Below are 26,397 nucleotides of genomic sequence, written 5' to 3'. Positions count from 1 at the left end.
ATTAACATTGCACAGTTTCAAAATTCGATTTGTGTTTCAAAATTCGGTAATTGTTTTTTGCTATTACTGCTTTAATGTTATTTTTCTTTTTTATCACATAAGATGTTGCTTAAGAGATAAGAACATCTACGAAGCAATATGATCGATTCATACTAGCCTCACATTATTTCATAATTTATTAAACATTTATACCTAAATAATAATGCAATAAGATAAGAAACATGGATACTCAATTTTATCACGAATCTGTTGAATAGCAAATAAATATTATAATATATTTTTTATTTAAATGTTATTTTACATTTGATTAAATATTTCGTGATAAATCATAAGTGCAATTATTTTTATCGCTCATAATTTAAGACAGATATTAAATACACGAATCATCAAAACGCAGTAATGTAAATACATATATTGTATATAGAATTAATGTAATAATTAGATACAACCATACTATCATAATTTAACCCATAAAGAATCCCTTGCTAAGAAATACAAATATTTTATTTCCAAAAAAGATTTCTATTAAAAAATATTTAAACTTACGTAAAGATTATATATATATGTATACTTCACAAGATTATTTAAAATTAAATTTAACTAAATTTAAATCTATATCGAAATTTTCTGTCGATATCATAAATCAATGCACAGTGCAATTAAAAATTCGAGTAACAAATTTTACACAAAAACTTTTTCAGAGTATTTTAAGAATCTTTAATTTGAAAAAATTTAAATGTAAATTTTATTATATACAAAATTTAAAATAATCACAAATAAAGATATAGAATAACATAAATTTAAAATAATTGATTAAATTAAAAAATAATTATTGGCACTTAATTTAAATTTGATACGTAAATTAAATATTTAGAATATAATAAATTTTATTTTGTGTTTAATAAAAATAATGTTGTCGCCAATTTTAAAAATTAGATAACAAATTTGATTTCGAAAATCACAAAAGTTCTAAAAAATTAAGTTTTAAAAAATAAGATAAATTTTTCCCTGTCTCTCTCTCTCTCTACTACATTGTAAGTAGACTATATTAAATTTATAAATTTTCAATAAAAATTCAAATTCTATGATCTAAAAAACATCTACAAAAACCATATTTTGCAAAAATCTTATAAGTAAAAAATACTTTCTTTTTCAAATAACGCAAATGGACCGTTAATAACGATCAGTTTTCAATGACGCATATGTGTACTATATCATTAATATTTTAAGAATTAATATGTTACTAATATAGCATTTTTTAAAGTTTACAGTGTTGTAACAATATTGTTTTAAAAGATATATTTTAACAATATAGGATGTTGTACAGAAAAAATATAACAATTTACTTTCAAATTTTTGTGTTGTATCTTGCCATCTAGTTTCCTTTTTTAAAAAAACGTAAAAACCAAACGAATAAAAGATACTACGAAAAATATCGACGAATGTAATCGACTCCATCTTTGTTATAGAATGAATCTCACTAAACGATTCACCCGTGGAGAATTCATGTTGAGATGTCAGAAAATATATCCTACACAAACCGATAATTATTCTAAATATATCCTATGCAAAATCGATTGCAGAACGAATCTTAGGCACAATGTTATGAAAAATATCTTTTCTAATCCTTCATCTACCCTGCCAATCATGATCCCTTCTCCCGAAAACACTCGCGGATATACGCATGCAAACACGCAGTTCCATTCGCTAGATGAATCAAGAACATAAAAAGAAATGAGAGAAACATAAAAAAAAGAATAATAGAGAATAATCGAAATAGTGAGAAAGAAGGGAAGAACAATCAGTCTGTTGTTTTCAACTACATTGCTTGAAATTTTCTATACTCAAAATGATATAAACGTACTTTTAAACATCGCAGAAAAAAGAGAAAACTTGTAAGAATGTGTTAAGGAAGAATTCCCTTCATATTCACTTTGAAAACTAGATATTCATATTTCTTTGATATATTGTTTAAAGATGTTATCCAAATTTACTAATTATTTCTGTACATGTCATTTAAATAAATTTAAATATTTAGATATTTCTATTAAAAAATCAGAAAATAAAATTGTAAAAAAGCACAAGAAAATATGGCTATAGCAAATTATCCTTAAAACTCTAAAGATTCATTCGTTTTAGATGATCTTTCTGCACTTCTTTGCATTTCTTTTGCCTTTTTCTTTTTCAAAAAATAAATATAAATTTTTTTCATTATAAGTATAAAATAATTTTTTAATTATAAGTGTAAAACAAATAAACTGGGAAGAAACTTGTATTTTTCTATGCTCATACTATTCACATTTTTGCATGCTTTGTGCATTACATTATTACATTTATTATCTGTATTTTTTCATCTTTGCATTTTTTGGTTACATTTTTCGTACTTGAAACAAAACAGAATCAATCTCACTTATGGAGCAACGCAGAAAATATTAAAAAATATATATAATTGTTGCAGAGGAAAAAAGAAAAAGATGGTAAAAGTATAGAAATTATTGTTGAAATAAACAAATATAACAATTAAACGATTAATCTATTCTTTGCAAGCGTATACTGGAAATTATGAATACCTTAATATATGAAATTGCACGAAATTTAAACCATTCGAAGCGTATACTGTCTAGATATTCGTACATCATGACTGCTGGTAAAAAATCTAAATTAAATTTTTATTAACCAACTTATTTATTGTAAAAATTATTGTTAATATTTTACCATTATATTTAATCCTTCATCAATGTAACTGCTTAAAGATGTGAAACTGTCAAACATAGTCTTGTGATGCATGAATATTTAGATACAATGTGCCTGTCACGAATTGGTCAAATTTGATATACAACTGTGTTAAGATTCATAATTCTTGGTATACCGAGTCTATTCGCTTCATACTCAGAGTGAAATATATATTCAGATTAATTTGAAATATGTTTTAATTAAATTTAAAAAAAAGTGCAAAAAATATAGTTAGCACGAATCTTGGAGTGAATTTGACCAACTCTGTGTGATTAACTTTAATCGACAACTAATTTAATTGGTATTTAAAGCATGTACATGTATGTATGTACATTAATGTATGAACATTATCTAATTTATCACTCAGTATCATTCAATATCATTCAGTATCATACAGTATCATACAATACATAGAAAGAAGAAAGAGCAAATTATATAATTAGAAATGTTATTAGTACAATTTTGTACGTCAAAAGCTAATTATTTATAAAAGTTAATCAAAATTGGTCAAGCTCAGTGTTATATAAAAAATCATGCCAACAGAAAGAGATAGAAGTTATAGCATTATGGTGAGGTTATAGTACTCACTGCTGATCTTCATACCGCCAAGGGGTGGATTTGCGGGCGGCTTGTTGCCCTCGGCGAAGGAGGTGGTTCTCGGTCGTCCGCTCATTCTGAAGCTGTCTCGACCGTCTCCACCTCCGCCTCCACGCTTTCACCACCTCCGCTCCACCACTCAAAATGGGCTGCCGCCTCCGCCGCCTTCTTTCTCACTTGTTCTTCCTGCGTCCTCTAGACTAGGTTAGGTCGACCGGTGCTTCCGGCAACTCTTCCTCTTCCTCCGTCTCCGCCTGAAGTTAGCCCCGGTAGTCGTCGTCGACGTCGTCTTCGTCGTCAACACCACCTCACACATCAATGACAAACGCATACGCGATTATCACATCGTACGCGAGCGTGTTCACGCGCGCACTATCTCTTTCCTTCACTTTCTTCACTGACTCGCGTTTCCTATTCTGCGTTACGTATCACTATGCTCGATCGACAAACAGCAGGGAGAGGGGAAGTCGGAAAAAGGAACGAAGGAGTGACAAGGAATGCGAAGAGTGGAAATGGAAAAAATTAAGTGGAAAAGGTGAAAGAGCAGCGCGAAACCACCCGGTGGAGAAACAGCACTTTTTACGGATAAATTTATCCTCTTCTTTCACTCGACAGCACGCGTAGCGACACCACTGACGCGAACGAATTCGGTCGATCCGCGCACTCGGCTCTTCGAACGCACCTTTTCCGTGCCAGAAGGTCACTTTCACACACTCCGTGGTACCGTTGTCGCACACCACCCTCTTTCAATACATTGACGCGTACTTTCTTGGCAACAAGACGATCTAGTTTCCTTTTCGTACTGCTGTCACGGACAATGCAGCAAACGGCAGCCACGAATGGATTCGAAACGCGGTTCCAACCAACGATAGACAAGTTGCGGGGGAGGAGCGTCGCTGCGGAGCACTGTTAGCGCGAAAGATGACGAGGGGTAGCGTGCCAATGTCGGCAATAGGCTAACGTTTTCGAAACGGTTCGTATGTTTTCAGCAGTTTCTCTAATGTAACCGCTTCCTCCTTCGCGCGGTTCGGGTTTTTCTATCGTCCTCGTCGTCGCCGTCGTCGCCGTCGCCGTCGCCGTCGTCGCCGTCGTTGTCGAGATCGCTGACGTATTACGTAGTAGAGCGCCACCACGCGGTGCTGTGCTGAGCCGACGATGCGCGTCGCACGGCGTGGATCCTTACTTCCACGATCAACGTCGTGTTGCTTTCCTTCATTCGGCGCGCGGCTACCTTCGCTTTCTTATCTCACTTCTTTGATTTATTTTTTACGCTTTTTTTACTGCCTCGTTCGCTCTGTTCTCTTTTCTCTCACTCTCACTTGCTATTGTCTTTCTATAACTCTATTTTCTTCGCTAAAGAATCTGTTATTTTCTAGCTACTCCAATTTTTCATTTTCCAGTCCTCGATGTTTGACTAATTTCTGCGCTGGCTGCATTTCGTCACAATACAAGTCGGATAGTCACAAAATTACAGAATGAAAAGAGTGATTGCGGCTCGCTCGCTCGCTCGCTCTCTCTCTCTCTCTCTCTCTCTCTCTCTCTCTCTCTCTCTCTCTGTCTCAATAAGAAGTTATAGTCATAGTCGCAGTCGTCGTCGTTGTCATCGGCATCGTCATCATTATCGTCATCGTCATTGTCATTGTCGTCATCGTCGTCGCCGTCGCCGTTGTTGCGTTCAACGCCTATGTTTAATCGGCACTGTATTTCTTTCTCTTTCTATGTTTCACTATTGCTGTGACCACGGGCACCGGACAGACCGACGCAAGGCAGCTCTAGTAGCAGCCTTCTCGATGTATTTCGACGTTGTGATGGACGTAGCCGCGTGGTGGCAGAAAAAAAGCGCCGCGAGTTCAAGACCCACGCGGCGGTGATAATATTGAACGATACTTCGGCGATCAGCGACGACTTTCCATCGTCGTCGAATAGTAGCACGACAATACCACAACGACCATTGGGTTTTTCGATGCCTCCTCCTCAGACATTGACCCGTTCGTGCGAGATCGGGCCAGTCGAGTGTTCGCGGATATTGCCGAAAGTGACGTCAGAGACAACCCACCCTGTCTCTTGCCGAGAACGGCATTCTATTGAGTGTGTGGTTGCGTCTGTAGTTGCGATTTTCAATGTATTTGTATTGGTTGGTAAGGGTAAATCCAGCAGACTTCTATAGCGCATAAATATGCAAATTCGTGTGGATGTACCCTAAGTCTACATTACGGCGCGTGATTAAAATTTTAGCGAAAATTATATAAATCTAAAAATAAGAACCGTGTATTACGTTTGCTACTACGCTAGATTGTTTTGTTCAAGTGACGAAATTAATCAATGTACTCTTATCGCTAATCGCAATTTTCTCTCGTAAATGGCTCTGGCTCGCGCTTATAACGGTGTTAGCGCGCTAACCGTTACTTGTACGGTCTCTAGCTAAACCTATGTCGATGTTCAATGCGTCTTCGAAAGAAAGAGACACAGCTGATCTGTTATCCTCTCGTCTTCCCGCGGATTTATGTAACTTATGCTAGGCTTACATGAGAAATGCGCGTTTAGTATGTAAAGAGGTAAGGAATAATATTAGAGTGGTTCGGTATTTTGTCTATATACGGGATATTTTGGTAAACAATTAGAGATATTGATTGTGCAAGTTTTTTAACCTTAAACTAATTATGATCGATATACCAAAATGCTTGCATGTTACAAATAACAACAGAAAGATACTCCTTGCGAAATTTTTTTCATTTTTTTCACGATGATAAAATCGTAGTGATAAGTGAGTATGAATAGCCTAGGTTTAAATCTGATTTTAAGAATGGGTTGTATATGCGCCAAAGAGACCATCATGGTAAACTCGAGGAAATACAGAGTCTGCGAGCATCTTGGAGAAGGGTAAGTTTATCAAACAAATACGTTATACATGATTTTTTATAATTGTAAATTCATATTGTTACATATATAATATATTGCACAAGATAACATGTCGGAATAGAAGTTGAATAAAAGTTGTCTTTAAACACCTGAGTACTTTGCTCCATAAAATTGAAAAAAAGATTTTCTTTATCTTGTATATTTTATATAATTGGTTTTTAATCAATTAACAAACAGCTATTCGAATAACTAGATATTTTAATTAATAGAAATTATGTGAGACTATCTAGATGATGCATTTTCGAAAATACACGTGTTTCTTATGTTTTATGAAAGCAATTCATAATTGAAAGGTGATGCAACCATATTAATAATATGGACAAAACTCTATTTTCAGTGGATTCAGCACAGTACTTTTAGTTGAAGACACAACTACACACAAAAAGTATGCTATTAAGAAGATTATCTGTCATGGACCAGAGGATCAACAATTAGCAATGAAAGAAGTTGAATATTACAAGCTAATAAAGCATCTTAACGTTATAGAATGTGTAGATTTTGTTTGCAAGGACATCACAGATCCAGTTGTACATACAATGAGTCAAGTGTTAATTGTTTTACCATATTATCATGCAAGTCTCTTTGCGATATTTTTTCGACATTATATGTTGAGTTTTACGCAGAATATTTTTTGATTAATTATTGTAATTTTAGAGAGGAACTTTAGCAAATGAATTAGAACGACGAGCAAAAAATGGCGATTACATGAGTTCTATAGATATTCTCAGCATTTTTCTACAGATTTGTGAAGGTGTGAAAGCATTTCATGAAGCTAAACCAGAACCTCTTGCTCATAGAGATTTAAAAACTGCAAATATAGTACTTAGCGACGATGGGACACCTGTTATTATGGATTTGGGTAAATTATATTTTCCTATTTTGTTAATATTATAATAGCTAATACATGAACTCCCATCATTAATCTATTAAGTAATTCTATAGGTTCTGTAGCAATTGCCAGAGTTCAAGTGTGTGGTACTCAAGCTGCGCGAACTTTACAAGACTTGGCAGCTGAAAGATGTTCCATGCCATATCGAGCACCAGAATTATTTAATGTCGAGAGTTATTGCATGGTTGATGAACGAACAGACATCTGGGTAAATATTACAATGCTTCTATTTTTGTCTTAATTTATATCTTTTACAATGTATTTTATGTTTAATTATATATGTATTTGCCCATTTTCCAGTCATTGGGATGTATACTATATGCATTATGTTACTTTAAATCTCCTTTCGATACTGTTTACGAACGAGGCGACAGTGTAGCTCTTGCTGTGATGAGCGCACATATAACATTTCCAGAAGATACTCCATATAACGAGGTAATATATTACACGTTATGTTTCTTAAAAGTTTGTTTAACGTTGACACTTGTATTGACGCTGTGTCGACTGTGTTCCTTGAATGTTTTCATATTAAATAACAATAGATTATAGTTTTTATAGTATTTTTATAGTTTAATGTTGCTTGTTATGTTCAATAATAAAATTAGTACCATTAGGCTTAAGTACCATTGAGTCTAAGCTTTTAGAGAATATATAGTTTTGCCATTGCAAAAAAATGTAATTCTTTTTACTTTTTGACAAATACGTAATAAAAGTTTGTAGAATTTTTGAAAGTTTAATAATTATAATAATAATAATCTTTGTTTTATTCATAGTAAACATTTAAAGTATATCGTATATATTGTCAAACACAAGTCAAAATGTATTCCTTTTTCACATTATAACTATACATATAAAAGAAGAAAAGAATGCAAATTACACATGTTTAAACATTGATAAAACTAAAAAATTTTCATATCTGCGCCAAATTTATAAGCATAATTTTCTGATTTAAAAGATATTTAATTTTTGTTTACATTGGTTTTTATGAAAATTTGTGTATTGCAGCATTTATTGATAAATTTGATAGAGAAAAAATTTTGCCAGCCAAGTCTAATTTGTCGTATAAATTACGAACAAAATTAATGAATGTTTATGTAAAATTTCATTAAAATTCACAATGACCGATGTGAAAGATTCACCTAAAATTGTAGCAAAACATATTTATATGACTTTATTATTAATACTTTTTCTAATATAAGATAAGAAACAATATATTTATATAATCAAATACGTAAAATTGAATGTTTTAATCTTGAATTGTAGTAGAACATGGCACATACTTTCAAGAAAATTGAATTTTTTTCAAATTCTTTATGTTTTATTTGCGTGATACAAATATTTTCACAAATAAACAATTACAATTCTTTCTTTCAGGACATGCAAAATTTAATCTTGTCCATGTTGAAAGTCAATCCGATGGAACGTCCATATATATACAGCGTGATAGAAAATGTGCACGATACCATTGCCAAATTGGAAGGTAGAGTGTAATCATTGGCACATCGAAGCACACATATAATATTGCCATGTGTTACCTGAGCGATGTGTTTGAGAAATATCATGTAATGTTAGCAATATATAAGGAAGAAAAGGGGAGAAAGAGATAGAAAGATAGAACAAATAATGATGTGGTAAGAATAGTGGAAGGAAAAGCTGAAAAAGTTGCATTTTATTTTGTAAATGACGAATACAACTATCGATTTTTATACAAGTCTACAAGCAATATAAACAAATATTATACTATGAACTGCACAATACATTGAGAAATTGTATTATAAACTTAAAAATAATCAAGCTAAAAAGAAGTTTACAACTACAATAATCATAATGATAATAATTAGAACAAGACATGAAACATTGTAGAGATTAAAGTTTATTCTTATAATTTATAACGTATTACAATATCATTTTCCAATGTAAAAAAAATAAAAATATTTGTGTGTGTGTGGGGGGGGAGGATTGATTTTATAAAAAATATATTTTTATCATATATTCATTTTTTAATACGCAACAATTGCTCATAACTCACAAAACAGAAATTCTTTCATATAATATTGAACAAAGAAATAAAAAAGTAATATATGTAATATAAGTCCTAGCTATTTAACAATCATCAACATAACGATAATAATTATTGCTTCTGCTAATATGTTTTCTAGATCAAATTCCTATATATTTATTTCTTGTCTGTCTATTTATGTCTGTTCAATATCTTATTACGTTTGTAGTTTAATTCTGAGAAAGAGAAAAGTAAAGTGGATCTAATCGAATCGGATCGTTCCTGGTTGATCCTAACCGGTTTCATGTCTGTTATAATAATAAAAATCGTTCGATGTGACGTTTCGCGTGATGTCATAGCTGACGCAATGGAGCCAACGTAAGAGCATAAAATTTGATATTTTTAAAACAAATACTATGTATAAAGCTAAAATTTATCTTTTTTCATTATATTTTATTGGTTTGTTTTAAAATTGGCGCGACTACGTTATTACTTTAACTTGCTTTTATCAGCTTGCAGAAAATCGAAACGTCTTTAATTATATTTCGTTTCGATGTTGTGGCAACAGTCTCGAAGCAGTAAGGAGTAAAGACGTGTATTTCGAGTGGAGTAATCTTTTTATGGCAGTGCGAGCGAACGGATGTGCGTTCGTGGCACTCTCGGAATTGTCTGAGATTTAACTAAGTTTCACTATTTACGAAGCCAGCTTCATCGCCTGTGGCTTGTAAGTAAAGCGATTATTAAAATAATTAACTGTCCGGTAAACATAGCACATTTAAATCGATTATATCACGTATCTCAGACTTCTTAACCTCTTTCGTGTTCCACTGAATTTCTGTGAACCTTTCACTGTGCGCTGTAGATGCTCTGCAAGTCGTACGATATAATTATTTGACGTTATTTCTCATTTGAAAATATGTTGCTTGTGACGTGACGAATAAATTTTTGCAAATATGTTCTTTTTAATATAGTGAATTTGATACATTTGGTTATAGTTGAGTTGTAATACGAAATGTCACAACCAAAGAGATATTTTATTTAGATGTTCCAGCAAACACTAACTAACAATAACATAACATCAATATTATAATTTTCTTCTCAATAACGTTACTGCAATATAACATGTCATTAACATTATATGTACATAACATTATTATTATATATATTGTTGAGTGGAAAATTATAACATTGATGTTATGTTACTGTTGGTTAGTGTTTTTGCTGGGGTATACTTAATATCGCAGTATTTTAACACTTGGAACATCAGTTAGATATGTGTCTAATGTATGTTGGATTTTATTATGGTTAATTGCAATATGAGGATTAATAGCGGTATACAATTTTTCGATATATTAAATTTCTAATTTCACGTATGCAAGAAAAGCTTTTATATCAATTGTTGTATTTCTATTGTCAGAAATAATACATAGGGATCAATTTTCCATGTTTGCAGCGAGAAAATTCAAACTCTGTGAAATAATATCAGTTTCAACATCTGTTATAGTATCAGTCTGTACAAGTATTATAGATTGTACTATAAAAAATTAAAATTAAATTAAATTAAGTTTTTTTTTTATATTTGTGTTTTGTATGAACTACAAGTACAATAGAAGAATTGCAATGACTTTCAGTTGCTACAGTCTAAAATACCAGCTTCAAGAATGCTGCCAGTTTACTTCCTTTGGTTAATTTTTTTTTAAGTGAAAAATAATATTTAAAGTATATACTGGATAAAAAATATCAAAAGTTTAATTTTTTATTTTTTTATCCTACAATTCTAGTTTAAATATATTTTACTTTTCTTAGTTCTTAAATGGAGTGATAAAATCTTTAAAGATGTATCTTAAAATTCTTACGTAGTTCTTCAAAAGAATTGCCAATGTATTATTTAACATATATATTTAAAATTTCCGTTAAACTTACGTCACAGGTAAAATAACATTTATCTTTTCTGTGTGCATATACTTCTTTCATACAATCATAAATTTCTATGTGTAGACGACTTTTACTTATCGTTCTATCACATTTGAAATGCTAAATCGTTTACGCAATATCGGAGTGTGCACATACGTTCAGCATTTTCAACTACGTAAGCAAGAATCGATAAAAAATGCAGCGAGTCAAACAGAAGAGGCCGTACGTCTTTGTTTTTTTCTTTTTTTTAGATTGCGATCGAATGTGGCGATTCTTCTCGTTTGCAAATAGATAACATTGGAAGGTTACTCTGTGCAATAACCGCTTTCTACTTTTAGAGAATTCTTATAAAATATTATATTCAATCTTTTTTAGAGGGCCACATGAATCGTACCTCGAACAAAATTTTACATTTTTAATAGAAAACTGATCACATAAACGAAATAATTTATTGTATACTATACATTAATTGTAAGTATGACAAATTCAATTTACTCTTGAATCAAGAAATTATGTTACAGCGAAGTTCGGAATGTGGCGCGCAAAGGCCGCTCATTTTAGACGATTTATATGTAGTTTGCGGCAAAATGTAAGATAGAATTACAGTTTTATATGCCGTATAATATATATATAATATAAGAAACATTTGAAATATCAGAATATATATATGTATACAAAATGAATATTAACATGTGAAGTTATATCAAATTTTGACAATTCAAGGCGTATCATACTTACAAACCTACCTTTGTGTTACTCGCCGATTTTATTGAAACTCGGTACACTTGTAGAGTGGTAAAAAATAATACACACGTATTTTTATATATCGGCAAGGGTGCAATTTTAAGGGTGAAAACTACCCCTAACCTAATCTAAAAGAAGTAAAAAATTATCGTTTTTTTTAACATTATCTTGATAAATATCGATGTAACAAAGAAATGTTTCAAATAAAAGTTGTAGCTCTTGAAAAAATACATCATTTATGTCCTATGCATTTTTTGCATAGAACCAATATTTTTCGAAAAAAATGTAATAATGCGTTGTAAAGTGTATGCGTGGAGGCATTGTGTTCCGTCCTCCGGGGTGGGGGCTCCACCATCAAAAAGCTATACACATAAGTTTGAGTTGAAATTTCGCTTTGCGTGGAAAGTTGCAAATCCATATAAAACCTCGCTTCGCGTGTAAAGTGTATGTGTGGATGCAGTGGGTCCCCCCCCCTTCTCTCCCCCTTTCCTCTTCTGGGCGAAGAGGGGGGGGGGGGGGGACCCACTGCATAGTGCGGAAAAAGTGTCTTTCTTATTATCTCGATTTTTTCGAAAAATATTGGTTCTATGCAAAAAATGCATAGGACATAAATGATGTATTTTTTTAAGAGCTACTTTTATTTGAAACATTTCTTTGTTACATCGATATTTATCAAGATAATGTTAAAAGAAACGATAATTTGAGTTTTTTAGAGGTAATTTTCACCCTTAAAGTTGTACTATTGCCGATATAAAAAATACGTGTGTATTATTTTTGACCGCTCTACAAGTGTACCGAGTTTCGATAAAATCGGCGAGTAACACAAAGGTAGGTTTACTTGTTAGATATTCATGTATTATAACTCAAGATTATTTTTGACAGTTCGGCACAGTTCTGTCATAATTGATTAATTTGATATACGTGAAAACTTAAATATAAAGTGAAAATATTAACAATAACTCGTACAATAAGTAAATTGGTTAATAAAAATATAGTTTTATACTTTTTACTAACAGTCATGCATAAACAAATAGACATGATGCCCAAATTGTCAAAATTTGATACAATTTTACGTGTTAAGGCATTTAATATTTAATATTTTATTTATATTGATTACAAAAATTTGTAATAAAATTTAAATTTTTGTTTAAAAAATTTATGAAGTAATCTTCATGTGACTTTTCTTTGCGTCTTACAACTTTTGTTTGAAACTATTTTGTATTTCCATTTTATTTTCACATATTTTAAGTCAGTATTTAAAATAATATTTTACATATTTTATATGGGTACAATTTTTTCTCAACACTTTTATTACGTAAAATTATAAATAGGTCTCTATTTCGAATTCTGTCGCGAATTATACATCGTTTAAAATGGGCTTGATACAAAGAATATTTAAAAAATTAAAATATAAATATGCATGCATAAAATTTATATTAACGACATATATTTTATACGCATGTATTTTGATTCTTCAAATGTTTTTTATTACACAAAATTATAAATCGATTTCTATCACAAATATCGAAATTATTATCTATAAAAGCAGACTTCACTTTAATTATGAAAAATGTACTTGTCCTAACAATGAAAGAGATGCATATTTATGTTAATAATTGCAAAACATAATTTGTTAAAGATGTCAATTATTTTTAATAATCTTTGAAATTATACGATTATGCAATTTAATTACGCTCTTTGATAATACCGAACACTATATATATAAGGTGCATACAATATGTAACATTGTCAATGCATTTTTTTTCTCTTTTCTCTGCTGCATTCGTAAACAAGTTGTTCCGGCGGAACACGTATGTATATGAGAAATAGATTAAAAGAAAGACAGAGATAGAGAAAAGAACATGAAGCATAAAAGTCTTCGTAAAATCATACGATATCTCGTGATATCACGCGGAGACATGGCATGTTATATATATCGCTGTAATGTCACATTGAAAGTTCATTTAGTTGCTACAAGCGACCGCGAAAACAACGACGTCTGCATCGGCGTCCAAAACACCTTCGAAGGTATTGCAGAGCATTGATATTTATTTGTTTTAAAATTTAAATAAAAAAAGTGATGTTAACTGTTTATTTAAAATAATTCTCTTGTTACAATGCCATTAAAAATTTTAAACGCATGATATAAAAAAAAAAAATCAATTAATTTTATTAGAATATATATTTCATAATATGTTTAATATATATATTTCATATATATTTTATATATATTTTATATATATTTTATAGTATACGTTTCATAACATATTTAAAAATTACAGTATATTATTGTATATTTAAAGAATCTCAAAAAAGTATTTAATAATATTTAAAAAGTTTTAATCAAAGTTTCAAAATACAATAGATTTTTTATCATGAGAGATACATTTTTGGTTGCATCTATACATAGATAAATTAGCTGCGCGCGCGCGCGCGCGCCTGTGTATGTTTTATTTTATTTTAAAATTGTATGATAAATAATTCAAAACCTTTTCTTGAATATTCATGCAACTGTCTTTTACTATGTATATTTTTCAAAATAAATATTTAAATATAATATTTAAAAATAAATATTTAAATAGTTAAAATATTTTTTAAAATAAAATATTAAATGTAGTTTAAGCGATAAAATGAAAAGTAGAGCACTAATTTTGTAGTGAAGTGTTATGTGCTTATAATACTATTTAAACACAAGGTAAATTTTTTATAATTATATCTTTGTAACTAATAAATTTTAGACATTATTTTGATTAACTATTTAAAATTTTAAAAAATTTAGCGCAACAACTGTTTCAAATAATTCGATTCTAGATAACAAAATGAGCCATTTAATTAAAAGTCTTATGTAATTTCGGTTTTGCGCAAATCTTACCACGGTTGATAAATCACATCAGTTTGTAATGTATAGATGACCTCTCATACATAAGATTTTAATATCTATCAGTCTATCGTACTTCTTTGAACCGTTCTATATTTATCGCTGAAAAGAGAGAAAAATATTAATTCTACCATTGATCGATCACGTAATGCAGTTAGTTACGAGAGAAGTTAGTTAAAAGAGAACACGAGTAAAACAAGACTGTTCTTTCGACTATTTGTTCTAATCATTATCACATTAAACTGTGCATTATTTCAAATGTTAAATAATTTTATCAATAAGCGATTTACCGCGACTTGAGTATCTTTCTTCACAAAAATTAACGAACATAGTACGAAACGAATCATCTTGTTTTATTCAGGATTTTCAAAAATATAGCAGCAAGAGCAATAACAGTAAGATAATAACTTTATTAACAAGTGTCTTATTACAACGAGATGTTTTTTTTTTTTCTCCATACAAATTGATGATGAAGGGAAACGCGAACCATCTTATTTTATCCAAAAATCTAAATCTGATTAACTATTCATTGGTTTGTCCATAGGAATTTAAAGAAAAAAATATGGCAGCAAAGGCAATTCGAGAAGCAACTGGAAAAGACCTGATCAATCGTAAACTTTCTGTCGGAACAAAAGTAGCAAAATGTAGATTTGTACCTATTACGGAAAATACAAATTGGATCGATATCACCAATGAACATCCATGGCTCAAAACAGAAAGACTGGTTGTTAAACCGGATCAATTAATCAAGCGACGGGGAAAACTCGGATTAATTAAGGTGAATGCGGATTTATCTACGGTACAAAAATGGGTGGAGCAACGCATGAATAAAGAACAACGCGTTGGCAAAGCAACCGGAAAATTAAAAACATTTATAATTGAACCATTTATACCGCATAAACCGGTAAGAATTTTTTTATTCATATCTCTTTGTATATATGTGCATATTTACTTTAAATTAAACCATTTTGAAGATTAAAATTTTCGATTCTTTTTGTCTTATTTCAAAGTTTAATGTCCATGTAACAATGTTAAGACATGTCATTTTTTATTAATCGATACTAACATTGTATAACTACAAAAGAGCGGAAAAATATTTTGAATTGATATGATGAAACTACGAGTACAAACAAAATTTGAATTACTTTTTCTTTTTTTACATTTACGTTATAGGAAGAGGAAGTTTACGTATGTATTTATTCTCATCGCAAAGCAGACACGATACTGTTTCATCATCAAGGAGGTGTCGATATCGGAGATGTCGATGCTAAGGCTTTGAAATTAGATATACCGGTTGGCAGCGAAGCACCCAATCGATCTACATTGATCGAAAAGCTTCTGATGAATGTGATGGATGATAAAAAAGTGTAATGATGTTTAATTATCGTAAATAATTATAGATATTATAATTTTTCTTTATGCTTTTTTCCTCTTTTAGGGTGATAGCCGAATTTATAGAATCTCTTTACAAGTTGTACGTTAATTTATACTTTACGTATATGGAAATCAATCCGTTAGTGGTAACGGATACTGCGATTTATATACTTGACCTTGCGGCTAAATTGGACACTACAGCGGACTTTATATGTAGACCGGATTGGGGAGAAATTGATTATCCACCACCATTCGGAAGAGATGCTTATCCAGAGGAAGCTTACATCGCTGATTTAGACGCCAAGTCTGGTGCTAGTTTAAAGTTGACGATTCTTAATCCAAATGGTCGCATATGGACAATGGTTGCTGGTGGTGGTCAGTAAACCCGGATGTCCTCCCCCTCCCTCCCCATACACACATAAAATGATTTACTTTTGCTCTTTTACATTGGGTTTATGTAGAAATAATTTTCGTTTGTTTTTTTCCCTTATATTTCGATCCCTTCTAGGTCAAATGAAAAAATATAATTATATAATTATAAGTAATAATGATGCATAATTCTTAACTTTAATCCTAACTTTGAAAACAAAATTACTTTCCCATCAACTCGATAATTTCTTTTGTTTATGTATGCCAAAATATCATTCTATGTCGATTTTTACAGGTGCGTCTGTGATATATTCAGACACGATTTGCGACCTGGGTGCAGCCGCCGAATTGGCTAATTACGGTGAATATTCTGGTGCTCCTAGCGAACAACAAACTTATGAATATGCAAAAACTATATTGAGTTTGATGACTAAGAGAAAGTGTCCCGATGGAAAAGTACTTATTATAGGAGGAGGTATTGCTAATTTTACAAATGTAGCTGCAACATTTAAAGGCATCGTTAAAGCTCTCCAAGAATATCAACCTAAGCTAGTAGAGCATGATATAAGAATTTTTGTAAGGAGAGCAGGACCTAATTATCAAGAAGGCTTAAGGTAAAAGAAAAAAATTTCTCAATATTTTATTAAATATGTATTGGGTTGCATCATGCATAATTACTGTTTTTTACGAATCAAAATTAAAATGCAGTGTTTTTGAAGAAACAAGTTTTATTCACTTAAATATGCAAATATGCAATTAGCGTTAATAATTTCCTTTAAGTGGGATATTAAGTGATATATTACATTTTTTTTAATTCGACGTTTTCAGACTACATATATTGTTCAAATCTATCTATTTGCTTCTCGATTGGAGAGTTTTTATTTTTTTGAATCATCACCGAATCCTCTTGCTAACAAAATCTTTTCCAACGACTGGTTTAATATTCCTGCCTCAGCTGCATTATGTTCTGCAATATATATAATAAATAATTTACTTAAATTGATATGAAAAAGTATTTGCAATTCTTTTAAAATATTATATTCGTTAGTTTTTTGTGTGAAACACAAAATAAACGGTAACACTTGGTAAAAACAACTCACAATAAATAAAAGAAATTAAACACCGCAATATCATTACAAATTCCAAGTAGCACAGCTGGAAATATACCTTATGTCGACTTTACTCGCGATCAATTTTCAACTGATCAAATATTAGTAATTTGATATGCAATCCAATATGTATGGTAGGTATATATGTATGTATACGAAAGAGAGAGAAAAAAGTAATATTATTTAAAAAAAATATGATTTTAATAGGATAATACGAGAAGTTGGTAGACGTTTAGCCATTCCCGTTCATGTATTTGGTCCTGAGACACATATGACAGCTATATGTGCTATGGCATTAGGAAAGAAACCGATTCCCGATCCAGAGACTCAAGAATTTTCAACCGCAAATTTTCTCTTACCTTCTGGACAAGATGTTGGGCCATCATCTACACCATCCAAAAAGAACTTACATTCAACATTAGAACAACCCAAATTGAAAGCTACTGATTCAGTGGACTCAGATAATGGTGACCGACAGCTTTTCAGTAATAAGACCAGATCTATTATTTGGGGTATGCAGACAAGAGCTGTGCAGAGTATGTTGGATTTTGATTTTGTTTGCCGAAGATCCGAGCCATCCGTCGCTGCTATCGTTTATCCTTTCACTGGTGATCACAAGCAAAAATTTTACTGGGGTCATAAAGAGGTGAGTTTTGGGGAAGGAAAAAAAAAAAAAAAAAAAAAAGAAGAGCTGAACCAAAAAGATCAGCATGAGATAATATTGAAACACATTTTATAAAAGTCTTATGTGTAACACTCACATATTTTAACAATGAGCAAAAATATATATATATATATATATATATATATATATTTTTTTTTTCATTTATTACATAAAAAAGCTAGAGAGAAACATAGCTCTTTGGATATTAAACTTGTATTGTTCTCGTGATCTCATTATATTTTATTTCTGTCTTTTTTAAATAGGTTCTTATTCCTGTTTATAAACAAATGAAAGATGCTATGGCCAAGCATGCTGACGCAGATGTAATGGTCACGTTTGCCTCTTTAAGATCCGCTTATGAAAGTACCATGGAAACACTCCAATTTCCACAAATTAGGACAATTGCTATAATCGCAGAAGGTATACCGGAAAATATGACTAGAAAATTGATTCTTTCGGCGCAACAAAGGAATGTTACCATAATCGGACCGGCAACTGTGGGAGGTGTGAAGCCGGGCTGCTTTAAAATTGGTAATACAGGTGGAATGATGGATAACATACTGCATAGCAAATTGTATAGACCTGGCAGGTAATGTAGCATATCTTTGAATGATAAACACTGACCTTTAAAATTCTTTTTGTTTAGAAGAAAATTATAGTTTTTCATCTTTTGTACGCTGAATATAAATTTGATATAAAAAAGTACGTACACGTACAGAATTTGGATCAAAATCAAAGAAAATATATCAAAAATAACGATTTTGATAAATTTACAATATTAAAAAAGAAACAATTTGTGTGATTGTTTTGTATGCAAAAGGTTGAACAACAAATCCATGCAATGAAATTTGTGCACAAAGATTGATTAACGATAACAATATCAACATCTTTAATATTAACAAAGAACATTATTTTTAGCGTTGCTTATGTTTCTCGTTCCGGTGGCATGTCGAACGAATTGAATAATATAATCTCTAAAGCTTCTAACGGCGTGTTAGAGGGTGTTGCTATTGGTGGAGATCGATACCCAGGAACCACTTTTATGGATCACATAATGCGTTATCAAAATAATCCAGATGCAAAACTGATTATATTACTTGGTGAAGTCGGTGGCGTCGAAGAGTATGAAGTATGCGAAGCATTAAAAACAGGCAAGATTACGAAGCCTTTGGTAGCTTGGTGCATCGGTACTTGTGCCAGTATGTTCAATTCCGAAGTGCAATTTGGCCATGCTGGGTCCATTGCACATTCCAATCTTGAAACGGCCTCTGCAAAAAATGCGGCATTGAAGGCCGCTGGTGGGTATGTTCCAGATAGCTTTGATAATCTCGGGGATCTCATACAAACCGTTTACGAACAGCTGGTAAAAGATGGTACAATAATGCCAGAACCTGAAGTTCCACCGCCGACGGTGCCGATGGATTATAATTGGGCTAGAGTAAGTTTTTTATTTTTTTATTTTTATTATTTTACATTACAATTATGGACGCTCCATTTTTCTTCCATTTTAAAATTTAAATCTTTGTTACTTTTTTTAAATTTGGCTAAAGAGGGTTAAATATTTCTTTCATTTTTTTTTATTATATTTAAATCTATAATTTTTACAAACAACTTCAATACTATCAAGTAAAAAAATTTGGAGAAAAAAATTAGATATACTTTAACATTTGTGTGTTGTATAACAAAGTGTGCGTTTTAGTCGTTCTTTTGTGCGTGTAACTGCAATTTTCTAATATAGTTGAAAACTGAATCATTATGTGTGTGTATGTGTATGTATATATATATATATATATATATATATATATATATATATATATATATTTATATATACTTTGTTTTGTTTGACATAAATAGGAACTTGGTTTAATACGTAAACCAGCATCATTTATGACATCGATTTGCGATGAACGCGGACAAGAATTATTGTACGCTGGTATGCCCGTAACTGAGGTTCTGAAACAAAACGTGGGCATCGGTGGTGTCGTCTCGCTTTTGTGGTTCCAACGTTGCTTACCTGCAACATATTGTAAATTCCTTGAGATGTCATTGATGTTGACAGCTGATCATGGTCCAGCTGTTTCCGGAGCTCACAACACCATCGTTTGCGCACGTGCTGGAAAGGATTTGGTCAGCTCTCTTGTTTCGGGACTTTTGACAATTGTGAGTAAATAGTAACAGCTTAGTGAAGAAACAATTATATATATGTATATATAAAATTTTTTTTCTGAGATATTTTCCATTTTATTATGATAATTGTTTGTGTGAGATGTGAGATATGTCATAAAATATCCACTTTTCAATTATTTATTACACTTATCTGCACAGGGCGATCGCTTTGGTGGTGCCTTAGACGGTGCAGCTCGCATGTTTTCTGAGGCGTACGATGCCGGTTTACATCCGCAAGAATTCGTAAATAACACGCGTAAGAAAGGCAAACTGATTATGGGTATTGGTCATCGTGTTAAATCGATCAATAATCCTGATATGCGAGTCAAGCTTATCAAGGAATTCGTACTAGAGAATTTTCCAGCAAAGCCTTTAGTCGAGTATGCCTTGGAAGTTGAGAAAATAACGACTAGTAAAAAACCCAATTTAATTCTTAATGTGGACGGTATTATCGCTTGCGCTTTCGTTGACATGCTACGGAAGAGTGGTAGTTTTACAAGAGAAGAGGCGCAAGAATATATTGAAATAGGAGCCATAAATAGCCTATTTGTCCTTGGCCGAAGTATAGGATTTATCGGTACGGCTATGCATTATACATTTATATATTACATAATTTTCAATATATTAATTTTTCCAGTGTTAATGATATGTACATATATGGTATTTAAAAAAAAAGTATTTTGCCAATAGGACTTACGCAAAGCACTTCTGTAGGTTCTTGATCGTTGAGAATCATTGAATATGAATCTCTGGTCAAAGTTTTCCAATTCCAATAGCAGCTTTAATAAGCAGACGGTTCTATAAATTTAAAAAGTTATTTTGTTCTCATAAAATTTAATGGATTTTTATTATGAATCGTCGAATAAGTCTTTAATTTCGAATCTAACAAAATATTGAAATTTAAAAGAATATTATTTTTAGAAAGCACTAAATAAACTTTATAAAATGTAGTGTGTATGTTTTTGAATTTGATCATGTTTTATCTGTGGTTTTTATCTTTGAATTACCAAATTTACATCTTATCAAATTAGAGATTTCTGCCATTCCTTGAAAAATTTTCTTTAATGCAAAGTCTGTTGTACATGTTGTTGTTAATTGCCAAATTAAATTTACGATTCCAAATTTAAAATTTTTATTGCATATTTGAGAATTTAGCGTCCCAAGAAAATCAGATTGTACAATCTTTGCGTAAATACAATTGGTTTTTTCACAAGAAGAATTTTTGATAATGAAGCGTTTTTATCTCTTAACAGTTACGGGATTAATTTGCACTATAAAAGAACGATGAAAACAACCTCTAATATACTCTTCTCTTTTAGGTCATTATATGGATCAAAGAAGATTAAAGCAAGGACTTTATCGTCATCCATGGGATGATATTTCTTACGTACTACCCGAGCAATATAATTGAAAGTCATCAAACAATGTATTGTACAATACTTGATATTCTATCGTTAATCGCTTAGCCTAAAGATTATTTTAAAGATGAATAAATTCAGGTATAAAAAAAAATTAATTGTCGATTCATCGCGATCAATAAATTGATTACGAATAAAAGTCGATATTCGAATTTGAAATCAAATTGCAAGTACTTGTAGTGTGCTGAAAAATTCTGTTTTTATTTTATAAAAAAATTTATTGATTTCAAATTTTAACTATTGTGACGCTGATTAACCATTTATAATTAGAAAATTCTAAGTGAGATCTCGTAATAAAAGGAGAGGACATTAGATGTCTCGTATAATTATAGTCGTACAATTCAATATAAATGAGTAAATTGTTCGAAATATTTATCTAACATTCCACGTGCATTTTTGAGTAAATAGGTTTTATGCAGCGGAATTGGAGTGTTACATGATTTATTTTAAGATTGATTAGCTAACATAAATTTAAACAAAGCTATTATTAGGTAATTATGTTAACAATATTACTAATCACGTGCACAATTCTTATATAAATCACAAAGTAATTAATAGTAAATAATAAATATATATTTATGAATGCTTAAGTTTTTGTCTAATATCACTGAATTACATACTTTTCACATACCTATCTACCTACCTACCTACCTACCTTTCACAATATACCTCTCACAATGTTTATCACTTGTTACATGTTATTATTTGTACAATCATAAATCTAAAAATTTGAAATGTTTGAAATGAAAATAAAACTATTTAAAACGCTATCTCTTAGTCGAACCAATTTATGTAAATTTTGCAATTATATACATATTAGCGTTTGGAAATATTTGAATTGACCGAAAAATTTCGATATTATTATAGTTTGATTATAAAACAAAATAATAACAAATAAAAATTAATATAAATTATACATAATATTAATTTTATATAAATACAAATCACTTTTTGTCACGTGATCACTTTTAGTTTGCTATTCTCGCGGTACATAGCATGATGGCGCATAAACTGTCGCCCTCCCACCCCTTCGACTACTTTTAAAAAAAGAATCAGGGGACGTGCACGCAACTTGTATAAGCACATTTACACAAGGAAATGGATTGGTTCGCTAGAAGATGCGTAAGGAAATGGACCAATCCAATTTATTATGCATATGCTTATGCGCTGTACAAGTTTGTCTGGATATACCCTTACGACTGCTTACGACTCCTTGGTCTACAATGGGTCTGTTCTTTATAGCTGAACTGGCTGCACTAGTTCAGAGTTTATCTTTCTCCTTCTTATGTAGAGGGAAAAAGATAAACTCTGAACTAGTGCAGCCAGTTCAGCTATAAAGAACAAACCATATGACTACAATGACAGATTCTTGGCTTTGTCACTTTGCCGCCCATAAGTGTCTATGTATCTTTTTGACACATTGTTGTATAAATGTCAAAATTATATCATTGTGGCATGCACGTGTGACAAAAGAGGCCTATAAATAAATGACACATTTGCATGATTTGTACTACTTAATCGGTGCACTTGTATCGCAATCATACTGTCAACTGTTTTTTTCTTGAAGAACATTTGCCAAAACAAAGTTTACTCATCGTGCGCGTGTTTCAGCGAGACAATTTTATTATTTTAAATAGATATTTAGAAACCTGTAATAATTTTCTCGTTGCATGAGATTAAAGTGCTGTAAATTAAAGTTCTGTGTAGTGGTTGTGTTTCTTCTACTATCTATTGTTGTCCACTATTACTCTCATTATCATTAACAATGGTGTGGACAAACTATCAACGTACATTAGCTATACTTCAAATAGTAACAGGCTCATTTAATACTTTATCAGTTAAGTAAGTACTATGTCAATATTTATTTTTGAATTTAATCATGTTTCGCTTATCGTTAGATTTTTATATTGTATTACTAAATTGCAAAATTTACATTTTAATTTGTAAATTAAATGTTCTTAAAATTTCCTGAGTTTTACATAAAATCTGTTGATTAAATTGCCACATTAGGTTAATGATTTGGATTTGTTCCAAACAATTCTGAATACAATTTTTTATGTAAATTTTATGTATTTAATCGTTTTTTCCCTTAGAACTGAAATTTCTGATAATAAAGCGTTTTTCTCAAATTAAGAAGTTAATAACTTTTTCATTCTTTTTAGAATAACATATATGATAATTTTAGTTTTAAAAATCTTTTGTCAATAAAAAGAATGTCAAATGAGTATATTTTTATCGAAATTTGAAATGGATGGTTTAAACTAAACATTTTTATACCAATGTTAGAATTTGATTTAAAATTGATTTAGATATGCAGATAGACAAGTGGTTCTTGGCGAAGATGGACAACTTAGGCATTTCAACCATCCTTTTATGCAATCATCGTTTATGTTCTTTGGAGAGGCTCTTTGTTTCATTGCATTTAAAATTTTCTACATTTATTACAACCGACGAGGTGTAAGTATCTGATTATTTTATTCTTTAAGAACAAATTAAGCTATATTATTTATCATATTAATTTGTTCACACAGGATGGCTCTGTAGATAATAATGTACTCACTAAAGGATCAAGGATTTTTAATCCCTTTATTTTATTAATACCTGCATTATGTGATATGTTTGCAACATCTATAATGTATATTGGTCTAAATATGACCTATGCAAGTAGCTTCCAGATGTTGCGCGGTTCGGTAATTGTTTTTACAGGACTATTTTCTGTTGGATTTCTTAATAGGAAGTTAGGAGTGAGAGAATGGACAGGCATTGCTTTTGTTATAGCAGGTTTAGCATTTGTTGGTGCTAGTGATATATTAACAATGGAAAATACTGATATCAGTGCCAACTCTGTAATCACTGGAGATTTGCTTATTATATTTGCCCAGGTATATTCTTCGTTATTATATTGTCGATTTATTATTGTATAAATTTACTTAAAGTTGGAAATTATATTATAGGAAATATATTATATAAGTATATTATAACTATAACTTTATAAATTAGAAGATCAGATTGTGCATTACTCTTCAGAATAAATTAAATACATTCATCCTCAAAGACATTCTTTAAAATAATCAATTTTAATTTTTAATATACAGGTAATATCGGCTGTTCAAATGGTAGTGGAAGAAAAATATGTGGGTGAGCAGGATATTCCTGCATTACAGGCCATTGGATGGGAAGGTTGATATATTACATTCGTTTGTAGAACGTCTCATTTTAAATGACAACCTAAAATATTTCACAAGTTGATGGAAATTACAAAATAATGTTTCGGAAGAAAGATGTGAGGCTTGAAGTGAGAAGAGAGAGAGAGAGAGAGAGAGAGAGAGAGAGAGAGAGAGAGAGAGAGAGAGAGAGAGAGAGAGAGAGAGAAATATATCTTTAACATTAGATCATTTTCAAAATTTTTCGATATTAATTTACAAGAATATATAATAAAAAAAATGAAGGTTCTCATTAAGAAAATTCAAGATAATCTTGACGTGTCTCCAGGGATCAAATCAACATTACTCTTTTTTTCTCACTCTTCAAGTCCTACAACATTTGTCTGATTTTTCTTTATTCTCCATTCAATTCTGAGATATTTTAGGTTTTTATTTAAAATAGAACATCCATAAAATTTGTTAAAAACTTATTTAAAAAAAATCAAAATTTAATGTCTCAAAACATATTGATTCTTGTTAATATATTTTTGCAGGCATTTTTGGATTTATCGGTATCTCTGTTGCTATGATCCCTCTCAATTATATCGCAGCACCACCGCCTTTTGCGGACAATTCACGTGGTACACTCGAAGCTACTGATGAAGCACTTATCCAAATTGGGAGCAGCTCTAAATTGTTGATCGCTGTTATTGGTCAGTCTATCACTTTTCTTTTCAACTTCTTTTGTCGCGATAAGTGCCTTTCCGCTATTATACACACGTTATAATTTGATATTGCAGGTATATCATTTAGTATTGCTTTTTTTAATTTTGCTGGCATTAGTGTTACTAAGGAAATGAGTGCTACGACGAGAATGATTTTAGACAGTGTTCGTACAATTGTAATATGGGCCTTTTCTTTAGGATTTCAATGGCAAACTTTTCATTATATGCAGGTATAATTAAAAAAATAATAATTATATAAAAAACACAAACATAAAGTTCATTTTTTGTTACAGCTTATTGGTTTTATAATTCTTTTAATCGGTATGGCATGTTACAACAATATTGTTATACCGCAATTAATAAGAAAATGTCAATGTTATCTGGGACGTCACAAATTACGCGAAAACGAAGATCGTATTATTAATACTGCTGCGGATGATGTGCAAGAAACAATATAAAAATCTATATCATATGGATATTTTACTTTGTGATTATTATTAGAATATTAATTATTTTGGTTTAAACGACAATTACTGCCATTCCCGGATAAAATGGTACTATTCGATAGATGTGTAATGAGAAAGACTATCGAGCTCTGCGATCGCGACTCTCTCTTCTCTCCCACCTTCTTCCTTTTGTCGACTCTTCTCTTACCCATTTCTTATATTCTTCCCTGTCTTTATTTGTCCCTTTTCTTTTGTCGCACCATCTTCCACCTTCTCTCCAATTTCCCTTTTTTCTTTCCTTACTCGTGTT

The 26,397-nt window shown here is 31.1% G+C and overlaps 4 protein-coding genes across 11 annotated transcripts in view; 3 read left to right on the top strand and 1 right to left on the bottom strand.

The window, feature by feature from the left end:
- Positions 1–5,072, bottom strand: part of LOC105675406 (glycogen synthase kinase-3 beta) — a 36,055-nt gene extending 30,983 nt beyond the window's left edge. The window contains exon 1 of the mRNA XM_012372547.2: positions 3,322–5,072. Within this exon, the coding sequence (XP_012227970.1) occupies positions 3,322–3,406 (85 nt within the window). The 5' untranslated portion in view covers positions 3,407–5,072. The remainder of the gene's footprint in view (positions 1–3,321) is intronic.
- Positions 5,073–5,293: 221 nt separating this feature from the next.
- LOC105675408 (serine/threonine-protein kinase 16) lies at positions 5,294–9,130 on the top strand. 4 transcript variants are annotated; one of them, XM_067355814.1, is made up of 7 exons: positions 5,294–5,468; positions 6,156–6,210; positions 6,587–6,821; positions 6,904–7,108; positions 7,192–7,346; positions 7,439–7,573; positions 8,513–9,130. In XM_067355814.1, the coding sequence occupies exons 1-7, from the start codon at positions 5,294–5,296 to the stop codon at positions 8,627–8,629; spliced, it is 1,077 nt and encodes a 358-aa protein (XP_067211915.1). In that variant the 3' UTR covers positions 8,630–9,130. The 4 variants fall into 4 exon arrangements, with proteins under 4 accessions (XP_067211915.1, XP_067211914.1, XP_012227973.1 ...); XM_067355813.1 differs by lacking the exon at positions 5,294–5,468 and adding an exon at positions 5,578–5,885; XM_012372550.2 differs by lacking the exon at positions 5,294–5,468 and adding an exon at positions 5,578–5,885 and having other exon boundaries at positions 6,133–6,210.
- A 547-nt stretch (positions 9,131–9,677) lies between these two features.
- On the top strand, positions 9,678–22,363 carry ATPCL (ATP-citrate synthase). Of its 2 annotated transcripts, none has more exons than XM_067355803.1 (11): positions 9,678–9,861; positions 15,218–15,577; positions 15,847–16,040; positions 16,112–16,422; positions 16,712–17,030; positions 17,733–18,171; positions 18,453–18,778; positions 19,108–19,627; positions 20,044–20,349; positions 20,515–20,932; positions 21,675–22,363. In XM_067355803.1, the coding sequence occupies exons 2-11, from the start codon at positions 15,236–15,238 to the stop codon at positions 21,764–21,766; spliced, it is 3,267 nt and encodes a 1,088-aa protein (XP_067211904.1). In that variant the 5' UTR covers positions 9,678–9,861; positions 15,218–15,235; the 3' UTR covers positions 21,767–22,363. The 2 variants fall into 2 exon arrangements, with proteins under 2 accessions (XP_067211904.1, XP_067211905.1); XM_067355804.1 differs by lacking the exon at positions 9,678–9,861 and adding an exon at positions 13,667–13,823.
- A 445-nt stretch (positions 22,364–22,808) lies between these two features.
- On the top strand, positions 22,809–26,119 carry Tango9 (transport and golgi organization 9). Of its 4 annotated transcripts, none has more exons than XM_067355810.1 (7): positions 22,809–22,895; positions 24,083–24,230; positions 24,305–24,655; positions 24,869–24,953; positions 25,471–25,629; positions 25,717–25,871; positions 25,935–26,119. In XM_067355810.1, the coding sequence occupies exons 2-7, from the start codon at positions 24,147–24,149 to the stop codon at positions 26,097–26,099; spliced, it is 999 nt and encodes a 332-aa protein (XP_067211911.1). In that variant the 5' UTR covers positions 22,809–22,895; positions 24,083–24,146; the 3' UTR covers positions 26,100–26,119. The 4 variants fall into 4 exon arrangements, with proteins under 4 accessions (XP_067211911.1, XP_067211912.1, XP_012228252.1 ...); XM_012372829.2 differs by lacking the exon at positions 22,809–22,895 and adding an exon at positions 23,083–23,615; XM_067355809.1 differs by lacking the exon at positions 22,809–22,895 and adding an exon at positions 23,084–23,615 and having other exon boundaries at positions 24,060–24,230.
- Positions 26,120–26,397: the final 278 nt, after the last annotated feature.

This window comes from Linepithema humile, chromosome 5, assembly GCF_040581485.1.
Source record: "Linepithema humile isolate Giens D197 chromosome 5, Lhum_UNIL_v1.0, whole genome shotgun sequence".
NCBI classification, from domain to species: Eukaryota; Metazoa; Arthropoda; class Insecta; order Hymenoptera; family Formicidae; genus Linepithema; species Linepithema humile.
This window is presented reverse-complemented; position numbering and strand designations above follow the sequence as displayed.

What these genes read in the sequence shown, in the direction of transcription:
- LOC105675408 (XM_067355814.1), top strand. Translation starts at nt 5,294, where the DNA reads ATGCCTCCTCCTCAGACATTGACCCGTTCGTGCGAGATCGGGCCAGTC. An exon ending in TGCGAGCATCTTGGAGAAGG is followed by an intron (nt 6,211 to 6,586) that starts GTAAGTTTATCA and finishes CTCTATTTTCAG; the next exon opens with TGGATTCAGCACAGTACTTT. An exon ending in AAGATACTCCATATAACGAG is followed by an intron (nt 7,574 to 8,512) that starts GTAATATATTAC and finishes TCTTTCTTTCAG; the next exon opens with GACATGCAAAATTTAATCTT.
- ATPCL (XM_067355803.1), top strand. Translation starts at nt 15,236, where the DNA reads ATGGCAGCAAAGGCAATTCGAGAAGCAACTGGAAAAGACCTGATCAAT. An exon ending in GACAATGGTTGCTGGTGGTG is followed by an intron (nt 16,423 to 16,711) that starts GTCAGTAAACCC and finishes CGATTTTTACAG; the next exon opens with GTGCGTCTGTGATATATTCA. An exon ending in CCGAAGTATAGGATTTATCG is followed by an intron (nt 20,933 to 21,674) that starts GTACGGCTATGC and finishes CTTCTCTTTTAG; the next exon opens with GTCATTATATGGATCAAAGA.
- Tango9 (XM_012372829.2), top strand. Translation starts at nt 23,539, where the DNA reads ATGGTGTGGACAAACTATCAACGTACATTAGCTATACTTCAAATAGTA. An exon ending in TTTAATACTTTATCAGTTAA is followed by an intron (nt 23,616 to 24,082) that starts GTAAGTACTATG and finishes AAATTGATTTAG; the next exon opens with ATATGCAGATAGACAAGTGG. An exon ending in TGCTTATTATATTTGCCCAG is followed by an intron (nt 24,656 to 24,868) that starts GTATATTCTTCG and finishes TTTAATATACAG; the next exon opens with GTAATATCGGCTGTTCAAAT.